The following is a 23,445-nucleotide window of genomic DNA, read 5'->3' on the forward strand; positions in this document are numbered from 1 at the left end:
GGAGGTAGTAAACTGTAAAAAATTATAAATAAGCAAATACATCTTATAAGCGATTAAATAGGGTAATTTTTCACGTGTACTGTCTCACTTAACCCTCAGAATAATCCCAAGAGGAAAGTACTATTATTATACCCATTTTTCAAAAGGGGACCAAGGCTTGGGAAAGTTAAACAGATTGCTCAGAAGTTTACAGTTTACAGTTGGTAAGTGACCAAGAAAAACTACAGCCAAGTCAGTCTGACCGCAGATCCTATATTCTTGCCACTGTAATTTATTGGATCCATTTAGACACCCCAAATAATGAAGATCTCTGATACGGATGCAGGAAGAATGTCCTAATTCTTCCAGGGAGCCAGAACAGAGAGTATATAGAGCTGTATAAAGTATTTCCCAGAGACTCGAAGCTAGAATTTTAGTGAGTAAAGACCAAATGAAAAGACTCCTGCAAATTATCTGCTGCTGAGTAGAGATCCTACAGTTCAGACTTCTAATTTAGATGAGTGGGTCTCTGTGTTTTGATCAAAATATTCTCATTTTCCTAATGGACTAAAGTGTGACTTTAATGATTTTTTGACATCTACCTTGGCTTGAATTTTATGAAAATTGATGATACAGTAGTTTTCTAATACCAAGTGACAGAAGAAGGGAAACTTTACTGATGAGTTTTGTGGTTTTCATTTGAATGAGTAAATGTACCTGCCATTCTCACCTAATTTATCATTCCAGGACAGTTTCAGACGCTCGTACAAATTATTTTGGTCTACGGAGTCTGGCGTTGCCTATCTTGTCTGCATCTTCCTGCATGCTTATTGATTTACCTACTCATTTTTATTGTTTCTTTTAGTTTGTTAGATGCAAGATGAATATTACGGAGAAATGTTACAAATATAACTGGACTCAGGTAAAGGAGTAAGTGGAGCTTCATAGCTGAGCCCACAACTAATCATATCCTTGAAACTCTAGGGGCAATGTTAGGATTTTTTTTCCGGGATGATAATTACCAATTCCAGAGAAGTGGCACAGTCTATCTTTAGCTATTCAAGAGTGGCGTGTAGACTGGAAAGTTGTCTTAGGCTCCTACTAGATGATAAATAAAGAGTTGGTAGGTGAGTCTTATAAATGAGGCAGAGATTTAATCAGCCAACCAAAATTATTTATTGAGTACATGCTGTGTGGCCCAGCTCAAGAAAGGACAGGGTTTGTACAGATAGACAAAAAAAGGACAATATCTCAGAAAAATGCAAATGTTTAGCATAAAACAAAGTTTATTCTCTAGAGTCACGAGATGTTCTAAGTCCTTTCACAGCTGATGAAAGGCTCCTTGGGAATACAGAATGTCTAAAATTGCTTGAATTCTTCTTGCTGTAGAAAGGCTTTTATGTTTATATTTTATTGCTATGGAAAAGCCCTAGGTACATGATCAGCACAGCTTGGGGTAGTTTGTGTTGCTTATTTTAGTGAGTTGATGGCTAATTTAGAGGGCAGGGGGCCCACTAAAATGTATACCCTCCTTGCCTTTATTAGGCAAGTTTTAATATTCTGATCATTTGCTAGTAATTGCTATCTACTGACTTAGAGTTTTCTTTCATTATAGAAGTAGGATAAATTACCCATATTCTCATATGAAAATGGTAGTAAGAAGAAATTTTTGCCTCTCTCCCCAAGATTGCTTTTCAAAAGTATTTGACGAGGTTTTTTATTTCTTCACTTTTTTTGGAGCATGTAATTTTTTACCTTTATGCTATTGGTATGGCATCTTACATTAATTGATTTTCAGTTGTTAAACTATCCTTTGATTTATGGGATAGATTCCAGTTGGTTAACAGTGTTTAATCCTTTTTATATGTTGCTGGGTTGGGTTTGTTAATGTTTTGCTGAGGCTCTTATTTTTCTTTATTCAGTGCTGTGATGAGGAAGTGATCAGCTATGAATTCACCAAGCCCAAAGTAAATTGTGTCTTGATTATCATCATTATTTTTTAGCAACCTTTCACACTGGCTGCTGCCTTCCAGGGTTTGCTGCACCTTAAGGTAAAATCAGCACATCAGGCCTTTCATACTGGTCAGTAGATGTCAAGTAATGAACAAGGTAAACCTCCAGCTCTCTTACGAGTGCTGACATGCTGTCAGCAATACGAGGACAAAAGCCCTGTGGAAATATGTTGTATTTTCACCTAGACAATAGATCCCAGAGAGCTATCTACAGGAATAATGAAGTCAGAGGAAAACAAACTGACACTTACATGAGAGAAAATAGCATTTTGCTTTCCTACCACGATTAGTCCTAGGTTCTTGTCTCCTAAACTTGGTGCTTTTATATTTTTTTTCCAATAGATAGTCTTTCTCTTTCCAAAGTTCTTGTGATCTCATATGAAAACAAGGATGTCCTTGAACTCTGAATAACATTGAGCCTCAACTCTCAAAGGAGTATGTAGTGCCAAGACTAAGGTTTTTTCATTTTGCTATGATTTCGAATAAAATGGTTGTTGAAAGCAGAAATTGGATATAAGATCTACTGCTTGTTGAAAGAACTGTCTTAGAGTCAAAAATAGCTTGCGACTACCCCCTTATAGCAGTTCCCTGTGGAAACATGAACTTCAGAGATTGATTGGAATATTAAATAGCTGTTAATTTTGCCAGAATTTAAGGCTTGTTTATATTGATCAAGGTCATTCTTAGGAAAAAATAACCACACAAGTCTTGTATAATTCAAAATGCCATGTGAATTAGAGTATAGAAAGCACTTACAACAGGATCCGGCAGATAATGAGTGCTATAGAAGGATTTGCTGTTATGAATAGTAGAGCATGGATTATTTTTTAACAACCTAAGGGATTTTTCTAAGTATGATAGCTCTTTTCGGCCTTCTTTCCTTTGGAACCAAACTATATTTTTCCTGCTTTCTCCATCACTCCATAGCTGCTTATATAACTTTAAACAAAAAAAAGAAGTTAACTTGGTTGAATTTACTTTGAGATTATTCCCTCTATAGGGGAATCTGGGTAAATAAGGCTTAAATGATCCCATTTTAGTCTAAATCCCCAAGCGTTCAGATTAGTTTAAAAATCAGCAGACTAGAAGACTTTTTAAAACAGGCTTAGCTTTTATTCTGAGTACTTAATCACTTTTATTGATTGATACTGAGAAATATGTTTTAATATTTTAAGTTATATTTCCTTTTTTTTAAAATGAAGAAACTCTAAGTCAATATCGAATTTGTCTCTTATCTAACAAGAAAATAGTTGCTAGATATAAACCAGTGAAACAAGTTACAAAGAGAAAGCGCCATGTGTTTCACTTACAATAAAGATTTAAAACTTCTGTACATAAAACAGACTTAAAAATTTTAAATGGTTGAACTGGGTTAAAAAATGTATGCTGTATTGATAAAGGACAAATATTTTTAATCTTATAAATTAATGAGACAAATATCAGCACTTCTATAAATAAATAGGCAAAGAACATAAGTAAAAAATTCAAAGGAAGAAATAGAAATGACCAGTGTTGGTGGGGAGTATAGCTCAGGGATAGAGTGTGTGCTTGGCATGCATGAGGTCCTGGTTCAATGCCCAGTACCTCCATTTTAAAAAATAATAATAAATAAATAAGCCTAATTACCTTGCCTCTCAAAAAAGTATATATATATATGTTTGAAAGCAGTCAGCCTCTGTAGTAATCAAAGAAATACTGACTAAAATGGGTTATTGTTTTTCCTCTAGCAAAGATTTTTTTTTATTATACTTGATGTTGTGAAGGGAACTAAGAAATAGTTATTCTCATATACTATTTGGATTGTAAATTAATGCATCTTTCTGGAAATTAATTTAGCAATATATGTCAAAAGCTTTAAAAAAGTTTATACCTACCATTTTTTATAAACTAGATTGGCAAAAAATAAAAAGTCTGATAATACCAAATGCTGGTGAAGGTGTGAAGCAGTGGGAACTCTTAAACATAGGTGATAAAGGTAATGGTGTGATTCTTTTGGAAAATAATTGGATATTATCTTGATAAGCCAGCAGTTCCACTTCTCGATATATACCCTAGACTTGGAACTCTTGTTCCTGTTTCACCAGTACATTGATACAAGAATGTTCATAACAGCATTGTTTATGATAGCAAAAGCTTGACAGTAACTCAGATGTCCATTTATAGGAAAACTGATAAACAGTGCTACTTGCAAACAATAGAAATCTATAATAGAGTAAAAATGAAGGAAGCATGCTTAAATATATCAGCATGGATGAATCTTAGAAATATAATGTTGATTGAAAAAGCAAGTTGCAGAAGAGTACATCCAGTTATGATACCCTTTTATAAAGTTCATAAGCAAGAAGAAATAAACAATATTGTTCAGGGACAAACATGTGTTTTAAACTAACAAATATAAAAAGGCAATAGAAAAAGTCCAGATGATGATTACCTCTTAGGAGAGGAAGAGAGATGAGCTTCAGTTGTGTGTATTAATGCTTCCTCTCACAGATTAAGTGGTAGGTCTTGGAGATTTTTTTTAATCATTATGCTTCATTACTTGTCTAAATGTATGCTATTTTGTGTATATCGGATATTTCATAATAAAAAATTGTAAGAGCCAATAGATTTTTATTTCATAATTCTGTTTCTAGAGATCAGCCCAAAAATAATGATGAAAAAATAAATACAGGAAAAGTTTATCCCAGTGATGATATTTATTGTAACCAAAAATTGAAACAACCTAGATGTCCAACACCACTTTTTTATATCCTGCTTTGTTCAAGAAGGGATTTAAGAAGGCCTTAATAAAATACATTCAGTGAGCCAGAAGTAGATTTAAACTTGGTGAGAAATGAAAGTTAAAAGAAGGAAGAAGGTTAAGAGAAAGCCAGGAGTAAGATTATCATTAAAAAAAAGTCATAAATTTCTGTTCTTATTAGAAATGGACCACAAACTTGACTCTTAAGCTTCTAGTAGCCAGGATAAAAAGGGAAACATGATTTATGGTGCCTTTACAATAAGAGCCAGTCGACTGTTTTGATGGAGACTGGAGAGAAATTTCTCCCCAGATTGACTTGTGTGAGCAAGTTAACTTCTTTCTGCTTATGTGTCCTTGTCTATAAAATAAAATCACAGTAGTAATACCTGTTACGGAACATAGTGAGGATTACATAAGGTAAGTTCCTAGGACAACACCTGGCAAATTAGTAAGTACTCAAATATGTTACTGATTAGCCATAATTAATGACATTCTTAAGACTATCCTTACAGAAATCAGTATCGCAGAAATAGACGTTAAGGTAGAAATGGAGAGGTAATCCTTGCCTCAGGAAATCTTCTCAATGGTAGGACAGAATGTTGTGAATTAATTTTCTGGTGTTCTGTCTGTGTTCACTACCTACATATTTACTGAGCACCTTTATGAAAGTTTTCTGTCTGGTAATATATGGCCAGGATACAAGACTTAATAAGTTGGTGTTCTGCTTCAGCCAGCTCAAAATAGTTTAATCTTGAAATCATTCTATTGTGTTTAATAAATAAAATTTGTTGCATTTACTTTTTCTGCTCTTCAAGTGTGAAAATAGTATTTTGTAAACAGAGACTGGGCAAAAGCAATTATGAAAAGAAGAGTGAGACCTAGTAAATTGAACTTAGTTAAGACCCACGAAGAACAGAATAGTCAGTTGAGGCACTTTCCTGAGAAGTAATATCATGGTGATAAAAATATTAATTGTACACTTACTAGAATTCTAACTATGCACCAAACTCTGGACTGATCTCTTTACATATACTATCCCGTTTAATCCTTACAACACTTTGAGATGGTGAATATTATCTCCTTTTTTTTTTTTTTTTTTTGGGAAGATTTTGAAACTTTAGAGCGAGTAAGTCACAGCAGCAAGGATTGGTTCAAGCCAGAATTCAGATCCTTGCTGATTCTAAAGCTCAGATTCCTGGTCATTTTAATATATTACCTTGTCTGGAATGAAACCAAAACTTATCAAACCTTGAATTCCTTTGTTCCAGATCTAAAATGTTTTCCTCCAACACCCTCAGCCATATACATATACCTTGATTTTTATTATCCTATGTTAAGTTCATGCCTCAGTCCTCTTATCTTCCTGATTTTGACTATCAGACTAGAAAGTTCATCTTTTTGTAGTTTAACTGTGTAATTGATTCTCTTGTCTTTCGGTCACTTGATTTGCTCACCAGCTTGAACTTCCTATAAAAACCATTTTAAAATGGAAAGACTCCTTGGATTTAAACTAGAAAAGTCTAGCATCTTAGTTTGGTCATCTATAATCTTATGATCCCAGACGCTAATGGATTGTTTTGGCCCTTGCTGAGGGCACTGAACCATGTTTCCTTCGTTCCAAATTGTGGGCCTTCTTCCTTAGCCAAAAGACAATCATATTAGTGCTGACGGTGAAGATGCATCTTATATTTAAAGATCAAGAAAATTCAGGAGGGGAAGGGTATAGCTCAAGTGGTAGAGCACATACTTAGCATGTACGAGGTCCTGGGTTCAATCCCCAGTACTTCCTCAATAAATAAGTAAATTTTTAAAATTACCTCTCCCTACCCCCTCCCAAAAAAAGAAAAAGAAAATTCAGTCTCCAGGCAATTTGACCTGGGTATCTCTGATGTCCGTTGCCAGTTGTAGAAACACAGACTTCACATTCAGACTGTGGAATGTATGTCATGCTCACTGGGTGTTTTGCAGTAGAGAACGTTGCCTGCAGTCACTTTTTCCTTCTGATGGGCATAACAGTTTTTCTAAGACTCCTGGTAGGAGCAGCAGTGATATGGTTAAGATCTCAAAAGCCAAATACTGTCAAATTGAAAAACATAGATGTATTGAGCTCAGTGGCTTGATCTAACTATGCATTACTTGAATTGTACAGTTCAAAAGCTGGAAAAAAGCCTATAAAGAAAATTGTCATACTGAGGGATGGACAAAGTCTCCTGAAACATAATTTTATGAAGGAGAATAATGTTGAAAGTTTATATTTGTTGAAATATATTAACCTCAAAAGCCTTTAATAAATCAAGACCTGCTTGCAGATACTGATTTCTTTTTCCTTTCACGATTTTTCTAATCTTACTTTGGCCTTTGCTCATAACACATGTTTTCTTCTCTTCCTGGCTTCCCATCTTTCTTAAATCATTTTGTCTAGATATATGTAGACCATCTGTCCTTCCAAAAAGCTGTCCCTTCTCTCAACAAGGGCCAAGGGTGGGAACAAGAGGCACAGTGTGGACAGAAAGCCAGGAAAAATCTTGTAGACAGTTTTCTGGCTCCTCTCCTCTGTCCCTTCTTTGCCTGCCCTGCAACCTCCTGGGGAACAACAGGGAGCTAACAGCTTGTATCCGTTTGAGAAAGTGGCAGTGGCTGCAGAAGAGAAAATACTAGGCTATTCAGCTTTCTTCTTAGACACAAAGAAGCAATGCAGATGGTGGGTAGTGTGCTGGATGCACACATCCTGTGCCACAGGGTCAAATGGAGTGGAATTTCTTTTTCTTTTTAATTGAAGTGTAGTTAATTTACAATCTTGTGTTAGTTTCAGGTGTACAGCATATTGTGATTCAATATTTTTGCAGATTATACTCCATTGCAGATTATTACAAGATAATGGATGTGATCCTCTGTGCCATACAGTACATCCTTATTGCTTATCTATTTATATATAGTAGTTTGTATCTGTTAATCTCATACCCTTAATTTGTCCCTCTGTCCTTCCCTCTCCCCTTTGGTAACCACAAGTTTGTTTTCTTTATACCTGAGTCTGCTTTTGCATTGCATAAACATTAATTTGTATTTATGTTTTAGATTCCACGTGTAAATGATATCAATATAGTGTTTGTCTTTGTCTAACTTATTTCACTAAGTATAATATTCTCTAGATCCATCCACGTTGCTGAAAATAGCAATATTACATTCTTTTTGTGGCTAAGTAATATTCCACATCTTCTTAATCCAGTTGTCTGTTGATGGGCATTTGGGTTGCTCCCATGTCTTGCCTATTGTAAATAGTGCAGCTATGAACATTGGGGTGCATGTATATTTTTTAACTAGTGTTTTCATTTTTCCCAGATAGGTACCTAAGATTAAAATTGCTGAGTCATCTGGTAGTTCTATTTTTAATTTTTTAAGGAACCTCCATACTGTTTTCTATAGTGGCTGCACCATTCTGACACGTATGAGATGATACCTCATTGTGGTTTTGATATGCATTTCTCTAATAATTAGCAATGTTGAGCATCTTTTCATGTGCCTATTAGCCATCTGTGTGTCTTTGGAAAAATATTTGTTCAGATCTTCTGTCCCTTTTTTGATTGAATTGTTTGTTTTTTTGATACTGACTTTTATGAGCTGTTCCTATAATTGAGATATCAACCCCTTGTTGATTACAGCATCATTTGCAAATACTCTCCCATTCCATAGGTTGTCTTTTCATTTTGTTAGGGTTTCCTTCGCTGTGCAGAAGCTTTTAAATATAATTAGACCCCATTTATTTTTGTTTTTATTTCTTTTGCCTTAGGAGACTGATCCAAGAAAATATTGCTACAATTTATGTCAAAGACTGTTCCACCTATGTTCTCTTCTAGGAGTTTATGGTTTAGGGTCTTACATTTGGGTCTTTAAACCAATTTGAGTTTATTTTTGTGCATGGTATGAAGAAATGTTTTAATCTCATTGTTTTACATATGGCTGCGTAGTTTTCCCAGCACCACTTGTTGATAAGACTGTCTTTTCTACAGTGTATATACTCTTGCCTCCTTTGACATATGTTAATTAATCATAGGTGCATGGGTTTATTTATGGGCTCTCTGTTCTGTTCTGTTGATTTATGTGTCAGTTTTTGTGCCGGTACCACACTGTTTTGGTTACTGTAGCTTGTTGTATAGTCTGAAAAAGCAATGCAACTGGTAGGTGGTGTGCTAGAACGCACAGGTTCTGTGCCCCAGGATCAAATAGAATGGAATTTCTTTATTGTCACTGAAGTGGAACATGAGACTTTATCAGTGTTTGGTAAATAAAACACAGGCCAATCATTTGAATTGCTTCCAGATATGCAATTAGAAGCTTTCTACACTGGGATAATTTTATAATAACCTATGTCTTTCCCCAAAGATCCTCTCGTGACCTTGGGGATTGTATTCATAGGGTGCCACATGATGTTGAGCTAGTGCCCTTGAAAATTTAGCCCTAATGCCAGTCTTTGAGAAACTACCCTCAAAGCCCCCTAACCTTAGTAGCATCTTAGCATCTTAGGTCTTCAGTGCCACCCCAAATGAAATTACAGAGGAGGTAGTAAATGTGAAGTGGGCCACACTGCATGGAGCTGAATTTTAGTTTTTTTAGCACTTTCAGGTTCCAACCACATCAAACTATTAAAATAATAATAATAGAAAAAGACAAGTGTGTGTTTTCAAAGAACATTAGTGAAAATTGTACTTTGGGCACTGGAACTGTTACTTGGGGATCTCCCCTGGAAATTGTCTTCCATGCCTTTGAAACATAGGAGAGGTGAGGCTTTATGCTCCCGTGGAGAGCAGATGAATGCAGGCTTTCAGAAGCCTCGATCACGCTGCTGCTGCTGCCAACACTATGAAAAGAGACATTTCAACCTTGACTCTATCTTATGGGATAAAGCGTAACTCATCTAATTCAAACATATGGGATTTCTTCACAGCTGTGAAATCTCTCAGATAAGGGTAAAATAGCACCTTAAATTGTTGAAGTGTAGCCTCGAGAGCAGGGACCTCAGCTTTGTTTTGCTTGCCTTGACAAAGCCCAACTTTGGCCCGGGTATCACATTTCACTGAAAATCTGATTTAAACATTGCAGAAAGTATGCCCATTTGCAAAAATTTTTATCAGTCCTCCATTTTGTTTCAGGGTGGTAAATTGAGTCATAAATCAAACTTAAATCGAACCCTGAAAACTTTTGGTGTTGTCAAATATTAATCAGCTCTGTAAAAGTGATAGTGTGACAAACATGAAATACTGAATGGTTGCATTAAAAAAAGAGCCTTTCACTTAATATTGATGATGTTGATTTCTTTGGAAATAGTTTTGCTTCTCACTCAAATATGACTGAGCCCCATTGCTTTATGAGTTTATCAAGAACAAGGACAAAGACTGTCCTATAGGATGAATATATACCGTTGCTCAGAAAGAGGAAACAGTGTGATATTGAGATACAGTCTTTGGACCCAGACAAAGCCACATTTGAATCCCAGCTCTGCCACATGTAACTTCATGTTACCTCAGTTTTCTCATCTGTGAAATGGAACTGACAATATCTCCTCCATAGGGTTGTTATAGTTATTAAATGAAAGAATATACAGGTGAAGTACCTGGTCCATAGTACACGTTCAGTAGATGATTACTGTGGTTAGAATGTGATTCTTGTGTCTTGCTCACTGACATATTCTGACAAGTGAAGAAACAAATTAAGATGTCTGTCAACTTACCAAACTAACCAAGGAAATGAAAATTGAGAAGAATTTCACTCTTAACTGCATACTTCCTTATTTTGCGTCCCATATGTAAGTCTTATCTCCCTACTGCATGGTGAAGCCCCTAAGGACAGAAACTGAATCTTTTCCTACTTTCCTGTACCCTGCAATGAGAAACACATTGCTAGACAATGAGCAGACATTTGGGAAATGTTTGTTGATATGACCTTATGTAGCAATGTCTTCTGTCTATATATAATCCTCTTAGGAGAACAGGATTATGCCCTGCCACACAGGAATCTGAAAGTTTCCTGGTAACTGTTATTTTCCAATAAAACCATGGAAAATTTTTACCATCTTGAAATCTTTTTGCTTTCTAATTGGTTTCTGGAACCATCTCTAGCCATTTTATTATTTATGCGTTTATAAGTAACGCTGCAGCTGGCATTGAGATAATTTTCTTGTCTCCATTTTAAAATGAAAATCTTAGTTTTCAGATATTATTTAGATTATCTAGAGGTCCTTTATACTTAACCTTTCCATCTGCATATTTAAATATACTTAATGGTTTTTCAGTAACTTTGTAATAAGTAAACATGTCTAATTAAGGCATCCTACTCTCTGCACATTTTTTTTTCAAGCTCTATTGATGTCCTAGCATTTGATTACCATTTTGGGGAAAACTTAAAAACACATTACTTTTTTTTTGAAATCCTTAAAGGTCTGAGTATGTAACAATATTAAGTACAGATCGAGGAATTAATGTGACTTTTACAAATGTGTAATTGATCAAATTTATAGTAACTAGCTTTTAAGTTTTCTCTGAGTAGCAAGGATATGGAAGATCTTGAGAGTGCTTATTACTAAAAATGTTACTCATCATGGAAACAGCCTAAATGTCCATCAACAGAAGACTGGATAAAAAAGATATGGTATATTTATACAATGGAATACTATTCAGGCATAAAAAACGACACCATAAGGCCATTTGCAGCAACGTGGATATCTCTGGAAAATGTCATTCTAAGTGAAGTAAGCCAGAAAGAGAAAGAAAGATACCATATGAGATTGCTCATATGTGGAATCTAAAAAAAAAAAAAAGCATAAATACAAAACAGAAACAGACTCATAGACATAGAATACAAACTTGTGGTTGCCAAGGCGGAGAAGGGTGGGAGGGGACAGACTGGGAGTTCAAAATTTGTAGATACTGACAGGCATATGCAGAATAGATAAACAAGATTATACTGTATAGCATAAGGAAATATATACAAGATCTTGTTGTAGCTCACAGCAAAAAAAAATACGACAATGAACATATGTATGTTCATGTATAACTGAAAAATTGTGCTCTACACTGGAATTTTATACAACATGGTAAAATGACTATAACTCAATTTAAAAATGTTAAAAAAAAAAGTTACTCATAAATTTGAATGGAGTTTCAACATTATTTTTTATCCCACAAGGATGTTCCTGATCTCGAAGGTGTATGAGATGTTACAGCGGTTCTGTTTTATCCATGAGGAAATTGAGGTCCAGAGTAGTTGGGTAACTAGTGGCAGAACTGGAATAAGAACCCTGATCTTCTGTTTCTGACTAATTATTTTAAATCTTGGTAAGAATTGTGGTTCAAAAATATGGTCCTGGCCGTCAGCTATTTTCTGCAGGCCAACACAGTGGATCATTCCACATTCCATGTCAAAATACTTTCCATCTGACCCCAAGGACATTCTTTCTGTTTCCTTCCCAGTTCGAACGTCATGACCCTGTGGATGGGAGAATCACTGAGAGGCAGTTTGGTGGCATGCTGCTGGCCTACAGTGGGGTGCAGTCCAAGAAGTTGACTGCCATGCAGAAACAGCTCAAGAAGCACTTCAAAGAGGGCAAGGTAGGTACCTTTGCCAAAAGGAAGAAAGGAACTGTGGAAGCATATTGTTACTGCAAAGATACTCACATAGTGAGAGTGTGGTGAACCAAAGATTATGACTAATATATCTCTGGTACCTGAAAAAAAAAACAATGAGCAGTGGGTGAGGAAGAGGGGATAGCCCCGAATGACCCTAGTTTTTTTTGGTGCAACAAAGGGTGTCACTATGAACTGCGACTGAGAATTTCAAGAGAGAGGCTGGTTTACAGGGGAAGATAAAGAATTCAGTTGTATATATCTTGAGTTTAAGGTGCCTCTGGACTATTGAAGTAGAGATGGTTAGCAGACAGTTGGATATTCAGATCTACGTTAGAGGACTGAGGTAAATTTGGGAATCATCAACACACAATTAGAATTAAAACCATGAGAATGGATGAGATTGCCCGAGGAGAGTGTTATACAGAAAGGAACTGTGGGCGAAGGACAAAATCAAGTGGAACACTAATATTTACGCAGCTCCGAAAGGAAATCTTAGGAAATGATTAGAGAAAAAAGTAGTGAAATCAAAGCTAAGGAAGTAGGAGGTTCAGGAACTGAGGGGTCTGCAGTGTCACGTGGGACTGAGAGGGTCCAGTAAAGTAAGAAGGTAAATACCCACTGGTTTTGGTAAAATGGTGACCTTTGGAAGAGCTGTTTTATTACAGTGGTTCAACTGGAGGGCATATTAGAATGAGAAATAAGGAAGCGGAGAAGGAGTAAAGAGAAAGAAAAGGAAGAAGATGGGAGAGGAGGCTCCAGAAAGAAGGAAATAGCATGTGTTAAAAACTCTGAGGCAGTATGTTACTCTGCTTGGGCTGCTGTAACAGAATACCACAGACAGGGTGGCTTAAACAACAGAAGTGTATTTTTGCACAGTTCTGGAGGCTAGAAGTATATGATCAAGGTGCCAGCAAATTGAGTTTCTAATGAGGGCTCTCTTCCTATCCTATAGACAGCCACCTTCTTACTATGTTCTCACATGGCCTTGCCTTGGCGCTTGTGCAGTGAGAGAGAGAGAAAGCATGCTCTCAGACATGTCTTCTTATGAGGACACTAATTCTATCAGATCAGGGCCCCACCCTTATAACCACATTTAACCTCAGTTATTTAGGACTGAGAGACCTCATCTCCTAATATAGCCACACTGGGGGTTAAGGCTTCGATGTATAAATTTTGGGGGGACACAAACATTCAGTCCATAACAAGCAAGAAAGACAAACCTGGCATGTGTGAGGAACTGCCAGGGAACTGTTGTGGTTGGAGCGTACTAGCAGAGAGGAGAGTGGCCTGAGATGAGGTCTGAGAGGGAGATGGGGCCAGAACATGCAGGACTTCCTAGGCATGGAACGAGTTGGGGTTTTAGTCACAGTGCAGTGGAAGCTATCAAAGGGTTGTGATCAGTGAAATGACACGGTTGTGTATATTTAAAGAGATGACTCTGGTTGCTTTATGAAAAATGGTTTGGAAGGGAGCAAGTGTAAAAGCAAAAAGATTGAGATTAAGGTTATTAGAGATTTCAGAAAGAGATGATGGGGCGTTTTTGAGCAGGATTTGAGATTGGAGACTACAGGTTTGTGGTGGCACTAACCAACACTGCTCTGTGATACCTTTTAGAGCTGTACCAGGTACAGGAAGAGGCAGATGGTAGATGAGTCAGATTCTGGGGTTTTGCCAGGAGATGGGATGGACAAACTGAAGCAGAAACTAGTAAAGAGGCCAAACCTCTTAAAGATCACACACATACACACACAACACTCAGAAACACACAGAGCAATGCAAGGGCTAGAACCCAAATCTTCTCATTCTCAGCCCAGTACCCTTTCTACCTGATAACAGTTACCATTTGGTCAAGAGCAGGAAACTGAGCTGGTACTAAACATATTCCATGAGGGATTGCCAAAGTAGTGTGGTGTGGTAGGCATGGAGCTAGGAGATTTGAGTTCAAGTCCTGCCTCAGCAGTTTCCATGGACATGAGACAAATCACTTAACGTTATTGACCTCATGAATTAAGAGCCTTGTCCTAGATGCAGGCTCTAAGGGCCCTTCTAGCTTTAAAAACTCAGTAATTGAAAATAAATAAAAAATAGAGGATTGCTTGCACTTACTCAGTTTTCCTAGTTATTAGTCTTTGTGCAGGAAATCTTGCATGAATAGCATCACCCCAGGTTGGTGGAAAGCAGTTCTTATCAGCTGGACCTTTTCCTCCTAGTCTTAGATGTTGAAAAGCTGAAAGGACCTTTGAACAGGCTGTGAACTGCAACTGAGGGTAGACTGGTCTCTGAGAGAAAGTATCAGCTTCTGAGAGTTCAATCCAGCCTGTCTCAAGGTGTTCCCGTGGCTGTGGAGGAAGACTTATTAATGGAAAGTGACAGAGGACAATATTTCTCTCCCAGAGAGAACTCCTACACTGCCTAGTACCCAGCTCGTATCTGTTGGAAATTATAATTTCAGAAAATTGATTGCAAATATCTAGGTGGATTTTGTAAGATATACTCCTTTTTTTTTTTGACCAGACTTATTTTTGAAATTTGCTCCAGGCATTTATTTGGCCTTAAAATAATACAGGCTAATTCATGTTTTGTTATGAATTTATGTTTTAAACTGATAAATTGGATGTTGGAGATACCGCCCTTAAAGGAATAAAGTGCTTTAGCCTTGGCAGGAGTCAATTTAGGACCTTGAAGACCTTGCAAAAGAGCTCTGAAGTTAAAGGACAAATTTTATCAGATGATGATAATCTAGGATGCTAAATGACTTCTGGCTCAGAATTTCTAGCCTGCTTTAGCAGAGAGATGGAGATTGATTGTACTTTCATGTTGATTAAATAGTGAACATAGCAATTAGCTAAAATGAGAGTTAATGAAGGGCCTTTGCTCCTAAGGTCACCAGCCCATCTCTCTAGGACCATTTCCCATTAAAGAGGGAATCACCATCTGCTTTCTAACTGCTGCTTTTATTCCACTTTGGATTTGTTAACATAAAAATGTAAGTTTTCACTTGGCTCACATGAACCGTTTTCTGTGTAGGGTTCTGTACAAAATATCAAACCAGACCTGAAGGATTAAAGGGCCCTGTGGTAGTATTAAATAAATATTTGCGTATTACTTAATGACCATGCAATGCTTCACAGCCATTTTTCTTTTTTGTCTCTCTAATAGCTTTGTTAGATCTCATTTCTCCTTTGAGGATATAGAGACAGAGAGAAAGAGAAATTAATGACCCACCCAAAGTCTGGACTAAAATCCAAGGCTTCATATTGCAGATATTGTCCCTTCTCTAGCAAAGTTCTGTTTCTCCTAATCACACTCTTCCTCTAAAGCAGTGCTTTCAGCCTGGTCTCCCAATAGGATCGCTTGGGGAACTTTCAGAAATATGGCTATTGGGGTCCACTTCAAGCCAATTAAATCAGAAGCTCAGTGGGTGAGGCCAGGCATCAGTAGTTCTTAAAAGGCTCCCCAAGTGCTTCTAATATGCATTTAGACTTGTGAGCCACTGCTCTGGAGGGGCCTGCTCCATCAGCGTCTCTGGCTGTTTTGTCCTTGAGTAATAGCTGGAAGAATTGGGGAACCTGCCACCCCTGGGAAAATTACTCTATTCATGCTGTGAGTAACCACCATGTTTTTACTCTATTCATGCTATGCATAACCACCATATTTCTTACTTAACAAAGACAGATTTTCTTTCTTTCTTTCTTTTTTATGAGAAACATGTTTTGTTTTGGCTTCATTTTAAAGATTGGTCCATGTCCTCTATCATATTTTCCCCCATTCCTTTCAATATCCTTTTTTCTGTGAATTTTTCTTCTAGAAAAAATTCTGACTCAGCTTTATTTTATTTTATTTTATTTTTACTTTCCATCCTCAGTGGCACTAGGATTCAAATCCAAGACTGTCTCATTCCAGAGTCCACAATCTTCCTACTGATGAACCTGCTTATTGCCACTTTTTATTCTCCATGATTTGAATAAGCTGAAGGGTTTGGGGGAAACAAGGAAGACAGTGTTGCTAGACTCTAGCCTAGGGGTTCTTAGTGAGGTAGAAAGATAAATTACAGAAATAGATTGTAAAGGACCTTGAATACTAGGCCAAGAAGTTTGGGATTTTTCCAGTTGACAGTGGGAAATCAGTGATATTTTGTCAGCAGAAGGAATGAACACATGAAGGAAGTGATGTTTCAGGACAATTAGGTACTTGTAGAAATGTATGTAATGGAAATGGTGTAATTTCCCCCCTGCTGCCAGGAACCGACCAGTTGAAGAAAAGTGTGGGCTTTGCAATGGGAAGATGTTTTATTGGAACCAGACAAGCATAGTAACACCTCTGAAAGGGCACCCAAGAAACTGGTGACAGTGACCAGGGAGGGAGACTGGATGGCTGGGGTAAAGGAAGAATTACTCTATATTTAACACTTTGTACCATATTCATAAATTGCATGATATAAAAATGATTTAAATGTTTTTAAAAACTGAGCAGATGATAGATGATAAGAATGGTGAGAGGCACAGCTTGTAAGGGAGAAGGAAGGAGACTCTTTCATCTCTTCAGTGGGCCGTAGAAGGAACTCAGGCAATTAGACTGATTCCCAGGAGATGGATTTGCTCTAACCAATTAAAAGATAAGGCAGTAGCATCATTACAGTGTGTTTGCACTGCCCATGGCCTGTCAGCGTTAAATATCTGGCTTTACAACTGACTCCAGAGGAAGCCAAATTTTCCTTACCCCTCTTCTCATAGTACAACTGCTTTTTATTTTTTAAAAGTTTTATTGAGGTATAATTTATATACCATGAAGTATATATAAATTATTTTAAGTGTACAATTCATCCATCAATGATTGTTAGTAAATTTACAGAGTTAGGCAATCATCACTGCAATCCAGTTTTAGATTTCCGTCACACCCAAAAGGTCCTTCATGCTAGTTTCCAGGTCAATTCTCATTTCTGCCATAGCCCCACACAACCATCAGTCTTCTTCTGTCTCTATATATTTTCCTTTTCTGGACATTTCATATAAATGCATTCATATAATAATGTAGTCTTTTGTGTCTGGCTTCTGTTACAATATTTCTTAGGTTTAATCATGTTGTGCTTATATTAATAGTTTATTACTTTTCATTGCTGAATAGTAAATAGTATTCCATTGTATAGATATACTACATTTGTTTCTCCACTCACCAGTTGGTGAACATTTGAATTGTTTCCAATTTGGGGCTACTATAAATAACACTGCTGTGAACATTTAAGTACAAGTATTTATGTGGACCTATATTTCCATCTCTCTCTCTTTTTTTTTTTTTTTTTTTTTTTTTCTGTTTGACAGTTTTCTCTTTTAATTTCCATCTCTCTTAAGGAGAGTCCTAGGAGTGGATGGCTGGGTCATATAGTAAAATTACGTGTAACCTTCTTTTTAATAAACTGCCAAATTGTTTTCCAAAGTGGCTGTAGCATGTAACATTTCCACAGCTATGTATGAGAGTTCCAGTTTATCCACATCCTCACCGAAAGTTGTGATTTTCTGTGTTTTGGAGTTCAGTTATTCTAACAGGTGTGTAGTAGTATTTCATTGTGATTTTAACTTGCATTCCCTAATGACTGTTGATCCTGAGCATTGTTTCATTTACTTATTAACCATTTATACATCTTGTTTGGAAGATGTCTTTTCAAATATTTTTTTAATTGGATTATTATTATTATCTCATTATTGAGTTGTAAGAATTCTTTATATAATTTTGGATACAAATCCTTGATAAGATATATGACTTTAAAATATTTTCTCGCAGTCTGTCATTTTTCTGTTTTCTCAGTATTTTGAAGCACACGTTTTTAATCTTGAGGAATTCTAATTTACCAATTTTTTTCTTTTATGAATTGTGTTTTTGGTATCATATCTAAGAACTTGCTTTACCCAGGGTCATGAAGATTTTCTGTTTTCTTCTAAACATTTAATCAATTGCTTTTAGTTTTGAGTGATAATTCTACTTGCTAGTTTAACAACTTCCCTAATGTTAAATTCATTTTTAAGCAACATGAATAAGTGTTTAGATTGTCAAAGTACAATTAGTCTTACCTTCTTTTTTTAGTCATCTAGAGCCCAACCTTATATAAGTTCTTTCCAAATGTAGATAGATTACTGGTTTACTGAACAGGTGGTCACAGAATAAACAGGTCCCCATAGATGTCAAGAAAACCCCTTTGATGCCAAGCCTAAGAGAAGGATATTTCCTTGTGACTATTATGTCTATAGTTCATCACCTGACAATAGATTGTGCTTAAGCCGTAGCCTTCTAGTCTGAACAGCTTAACTCACAGAAAGCATATCCTTTTATTTTCCATTCAGAAACCTCAGGCTACAGTTTTATTCTAACTTTATTCTAATAAACCTCTGGATTTTTTTTTCTAAGGCAGTTACCAAGAAATAAGAATTTCATGACTGGCATCATCCTCTCTTTAAGAAGGTCTTTCTAAATTCTATGTTCTATAAAATCAAGGCCCACATCCAACACAGTTTTATTTCCCTCACTGTTCCTGACATAGTGCTGAGTGGTTAATAAGTGCTCAATAAATATTTTTTAATTATCCCTATGTAAAAAAGGGCAAAATGTTACATATCTTTATTTAATAGTGACATAGTGTGATTTGTATTCCACTGTTTCTCTAAATTGTCAGGTGAATAGCCACTGAATTCAGATTGTTCTCTCCGTCTGTCCTCAAATAATTCTCAGCATAAGCTCTGGTCTTGAGCTGCAGTACTTGATGTTTCATGATAAATTAACTAACAAGCACTGGAGGTTGTTTATCAGAGTGGGAAGCATTTCCTCTGCCATGCGCTTTCTGTCCTGGGGGTTTTACGTTAACCTTTAGCCTTGGAAACCCTTTCATAACTCAACCCCTATCCTCCCCTTGCCTGTGGAAATCCACACCCTAATAAGTACAGTAAAACAGCTTTAGCATGGCTTTTTTTTTTTACTGTGGTGAAATATACACAACAAAACTTACCATTTTAACCATTTTTAAATGGTTCAGTGGCATTAAGTATATTCACACTGTTGTGCAACCAACACCACCATTCATCTTCCCAAACTGAAACTCCATACCCTTGAACAATAATTCCTTATTTCCTCTCACCCCCAGGCCCTGGAAACCACCATTCTACTTTCTGTCTCTATGAATTTAACTACTCTAGGCACCTCATATAAGTGGAATCATATAGTATTTGTCCTGTTGCAACTGGCTTATTTCACTTTGCATAATGTTTTCAAGGTTGTAGCATGTATTGGAATTTCTTTCCTTTTCCATTATATGTATATACCATATTTTTTTAATCCATTCGTTCATTGATGGACACTTGGGTTGTTTCCACCTCTGTATGCCTTTTGATAGAGAAGAAGGTATTAGTGTATCTATCCACAAGCAGGTGATATTGTAGAACCTGTGCTTCTGGTCCAGTGTAATTCTCTTACAATGTTGTTTCTAGCCTAGGGCTTACATTAGATAGCATACTGTGGCATTTGTACAAGGAATTAGCCCTGGGTGGTCTAGATCAAGACCATGAAAGTGACCTCAGGTTAGGGAAAAATGCTTTAATATAGGCCTTTCAGTTCACTGCCAGAAGTCATGGAGCTTGGTACATAGTAGGTACTCCATAAATGTTTGATTGAATGCTTAAATACAGGTGCACTACTGTTCGTAATTGCCAAAAAACTGGAAATAGCCCAAATAGAATAAATAAATCATGATATATTCACACAATGGAATACTTATAGCAATAAAAATGAATGAACCTACAGATATACACAGAAACATGGAAAAATCTTAAAGACAGAAGCCATCTATAATAAAATACATATGCATGGTTCCATTTATAAAATTCAAAACCAGACTCCTCAAACATATGTTTAAGGATGCTTAAATAGATAGTAATGCTATTTTTTACAAAAGGCAAGGAAATGAATTCTCTAAAAGTCAGAATAGTTGTCATCACCGGGAGGAGAAGAGGCTCGTGACTGGGAAGGGCCATGTTGAGGGAGGTAGAGAGGCTTCTGGGATGCTGATAATAGTCTGTTTCTTGACCTGAATGGAGTTTTTATGGTGGTTCATTTTACAACAGTTTGTTAAGCTGTACATTTATATTTTATGCACCTGTCTATATGGTCATCATATTCCACAATACACAGCTTTTTCAAGTTCTGTGATTCTAGGGGAAAACAACTAAAAGATCATGTGACATAATCATAAACCCAAAATTGATTGATAAAATGAGAACAACACCATTGGCCAGTTTGGAGAGTACCAGGAAAGTACTACAGATCATCTATATTAAGGTTTCCTTTTTACGAAGTCACCGATCTGTATTCCTGGACTTTGTAGTTTGGGGAAATGGAAATCGAAAAAGGAACAGTACTAAGTAAAAGCCAGTCAACATCTGCAATCCATAAAGGACCTGATGTTTCATTAAAAGACATTAACCTCAGTGTCTCCTCAGTGTTATTCACTTCTTAGAAATTGTGTTCATTTCCATCACAGCATGATGTGTGAAATGGGAAGTAGGCAAATAGGACAAATCTTTCCTATAATCTCTGTTTATCCAACTACTCTCTTGAGCCATCATAGAAAGTAGAATTAAAGATCAGCGAATCTTTGACCAGCTTTTGAAAAGAGTTTCTTCATTCACAGAATTTCATCAGATTAAAGTTACATGGCAATTGCTTCGTTAGCAGCTTTAAAATTGAAATAATGAATAGCTTTCCCAGTTGCCTGGGTTCTACTGAATTCTGAAACCGTTCCCATGTATATCACTGATTTTGGTGATTCTTTAATTAGCTTAACTAACCTCAAAAACTTAGCTGGCCTATGAGTAGATTATTAAAATGGAAGTCTTGATGAGTTTTACTTAATAAGATGTATAATACATCAAGTGGCTACAGCTCATTTAGGAAGTGTCCCAACTGATATTGTGACTAATCGGAGGGCACAGTTAGAAATATTTTCATTAAAGATATCCAGTCATCACTGTAAACAGTTTCATGTCAAATTTTACATATAAGACGAAGGCAATTCGCCACCATGCCTTTCTCAGAATAAAGTTTTGTTCCCCTGCTGCATACAAATTTGACATTCCTTGACTAACTTGTTCAGTCTCTGTTCTATACATAGCATAAATTTCTGATTTATAAGGATGAATAACTGCCCAGTTTTCTGCATTTTATACTGCTTTTTGTACAGGTTCCTACCTGACTTACCACTGCTCTCTTCTTTTAGGGTCTGACATTTCAGGAAGTGGAGAACTTCTTTACTTTCCTAAAGAATATTAATGATGTAGACACTGCATTGAGCTTTTACCATATGGCTGGGGCGTCTCTTGATAAAGGTAATGAAACCCAAAAGTTTTTTCTTGACTCTGTAATGTATTAGGTGATTACCCTTCCTTAATGATAATATACAAGTCTTACTTGACAAGTGTTTTTTGATTTGTTTTGTTTTGTTGATATCGCATGAGCCTTGCATTTCGCCCTAAGAGGCCGAGTTCAGCAAATATATTTTATTGTGCTAAACACTATAGTCAAGGCAGATGCCCATCTTTAAATGATTAGTCTTGGAAACAGGCATCTCACCTGAGGCACACTGCATGAAACTGCAGAAGTTCTCTCATCAGAGCCAGTCATGACATATATAAGGTGAAGCTGAAGTCAGTATTCATTTTAATTCATTCTTTGTTGAGAAGGAATGGTTTGACTTATTTTTTGTATTAAAGCTGCGTTTGTTTTTTTTTTAACATAAATCTAACTCTGAGAATAGCACCCCCTCTTGGCTAACTTCATACAAATTCAGTTCCAGTTTGTACAGACAATGTGAGAGAGCAGAGGAATTGAAAACCAGTTTTTTCCCCAACATTTTATTATGAAAAATTTCAAACATTCATAGCAGTTGAAATAATTACTCAAAGAACATCCATATATCCAGCTTAGCTAATATTTTGCTGTATTTCCCTGATAAGATATCTATGCATATATTCATCCCTCTATCTCTTTTTTTGACGCATTCAAAGTAAGAGACCTAAATGTCCTTCACTCCTAAATACTTCAGCATGAATATTAACTGAAGTTCAGTAGTTATGTACAGTTCCCTTGTGCCCCTTCACAGTCAGTTTCTGCCCCCAGTTATCAGGAGGCAACCTTAATTCTGTGTCTTTTTCCACCATAGATTAATTTTATTTGTTCTAGAGCTTCATGCAAATGGAATTATACAATGTACAGTCTTTCTAAAGTTTCTGTCAGCATGTTTTAGAGATCCATCCATGTGTTGCACTTATAGTAGTTTGTTTCTTTTTTATGAATAGTAATTTGTTGTGTACATACTCTACGATTTATTTATCCACTCTTCTGTTAAACACCTTGGCTGTTTCCAGTTATTGGCTGTCTTGAATAAAGTCACTATGAACATTCCTGTGTTAGTGTTTTTGAGAACATGTATTTTCTTTTATCTTGGATAAATACCTAGGAGTGAATTACGGGGTGCAGAGGAAGGTGAATATTTCATTTATAAAGAAAACTGTCAGATCCTTTTTCACGAAGAATGTATAGCAGTTCATGGTTGTTTCACATTCTTGTCAACAGTTGGCAGTATCAGTCTTTTTTAATTTTAGTGATTCTGGAATGTATATAAAGATGTCTCATGGTGTTTTTAATGTGTATTTCCCTGATACTTTCTATTATTGAGCAGCTTTTTGTGTCCTTGTCATTCAGTATCTTCTTTGGTGAAGTGTCTGTTCAAATCTTTTGCCCATTTTTATAAGATTGTTTGTCTTACTGAATTGTAGAAGTTCTTGATATAGAATAATAATACAAGTTCTATATCAGATATATATTTTGTGAATAGTTTCCTAGTCTGTGACTTTCCTATTCACGTTCTTAATGAGGTCTTTCGATTAGCAGAAGTTCTTTTTTTTTTTTATAAAGTCTAATTCATCAAAAAAAAATTTATTACTTTCTGGTCTTAATAAGCTTTTATCTACACCAAACTTTGACGATCTTCTCCTGTATTTTCTCCTAGAAGCTTTAGTGTTTTAGCTCTTGTATTTTATATATAATCCATCCTAAA

At 36.2% G+C, this 23,445-nt stretch overlaps 1 protein-coding gene across 1 annotated transcript in view; it reads left to right on the forward strand.

Annotated features, from left to right (window-relative positions):
• Positions 1-23,445, forward strand: part of MICU1 (mitochondrial calcium uptake 1) — a 193,618-nt gene that overhangs the window by 149,697 nt on the left and 20,476 nt on the right. The window contains exons 9-10 of the mRNA XM_010984183.3: positions 12,195-12,332; positions 21,607-21,715. Coding sequence (XP_010982485.1) covers positions 12,195-12,332; positions 21,607-21,715 — 247 coding nt within the window. The remainder of the gene's footprint in view (positions 1-12,194; positions 12,333-21,606; positions 21,716-23,445) is intronic.

Source organism: Camelus dromedarius, chromosome 8, assembly GCF_036321535.1.
Source record: "Camelus dromedarius isolate mCamDro1 chromosome 8, mCamDro1.pat, whole genome shotgun sequence".
NCBI classification, from domain to species: Eukaryota; Metazoa; Chordata; class Mammalia; order Artiodactyla; family Camelidae; genus Camelus; species Camelus dromedarius.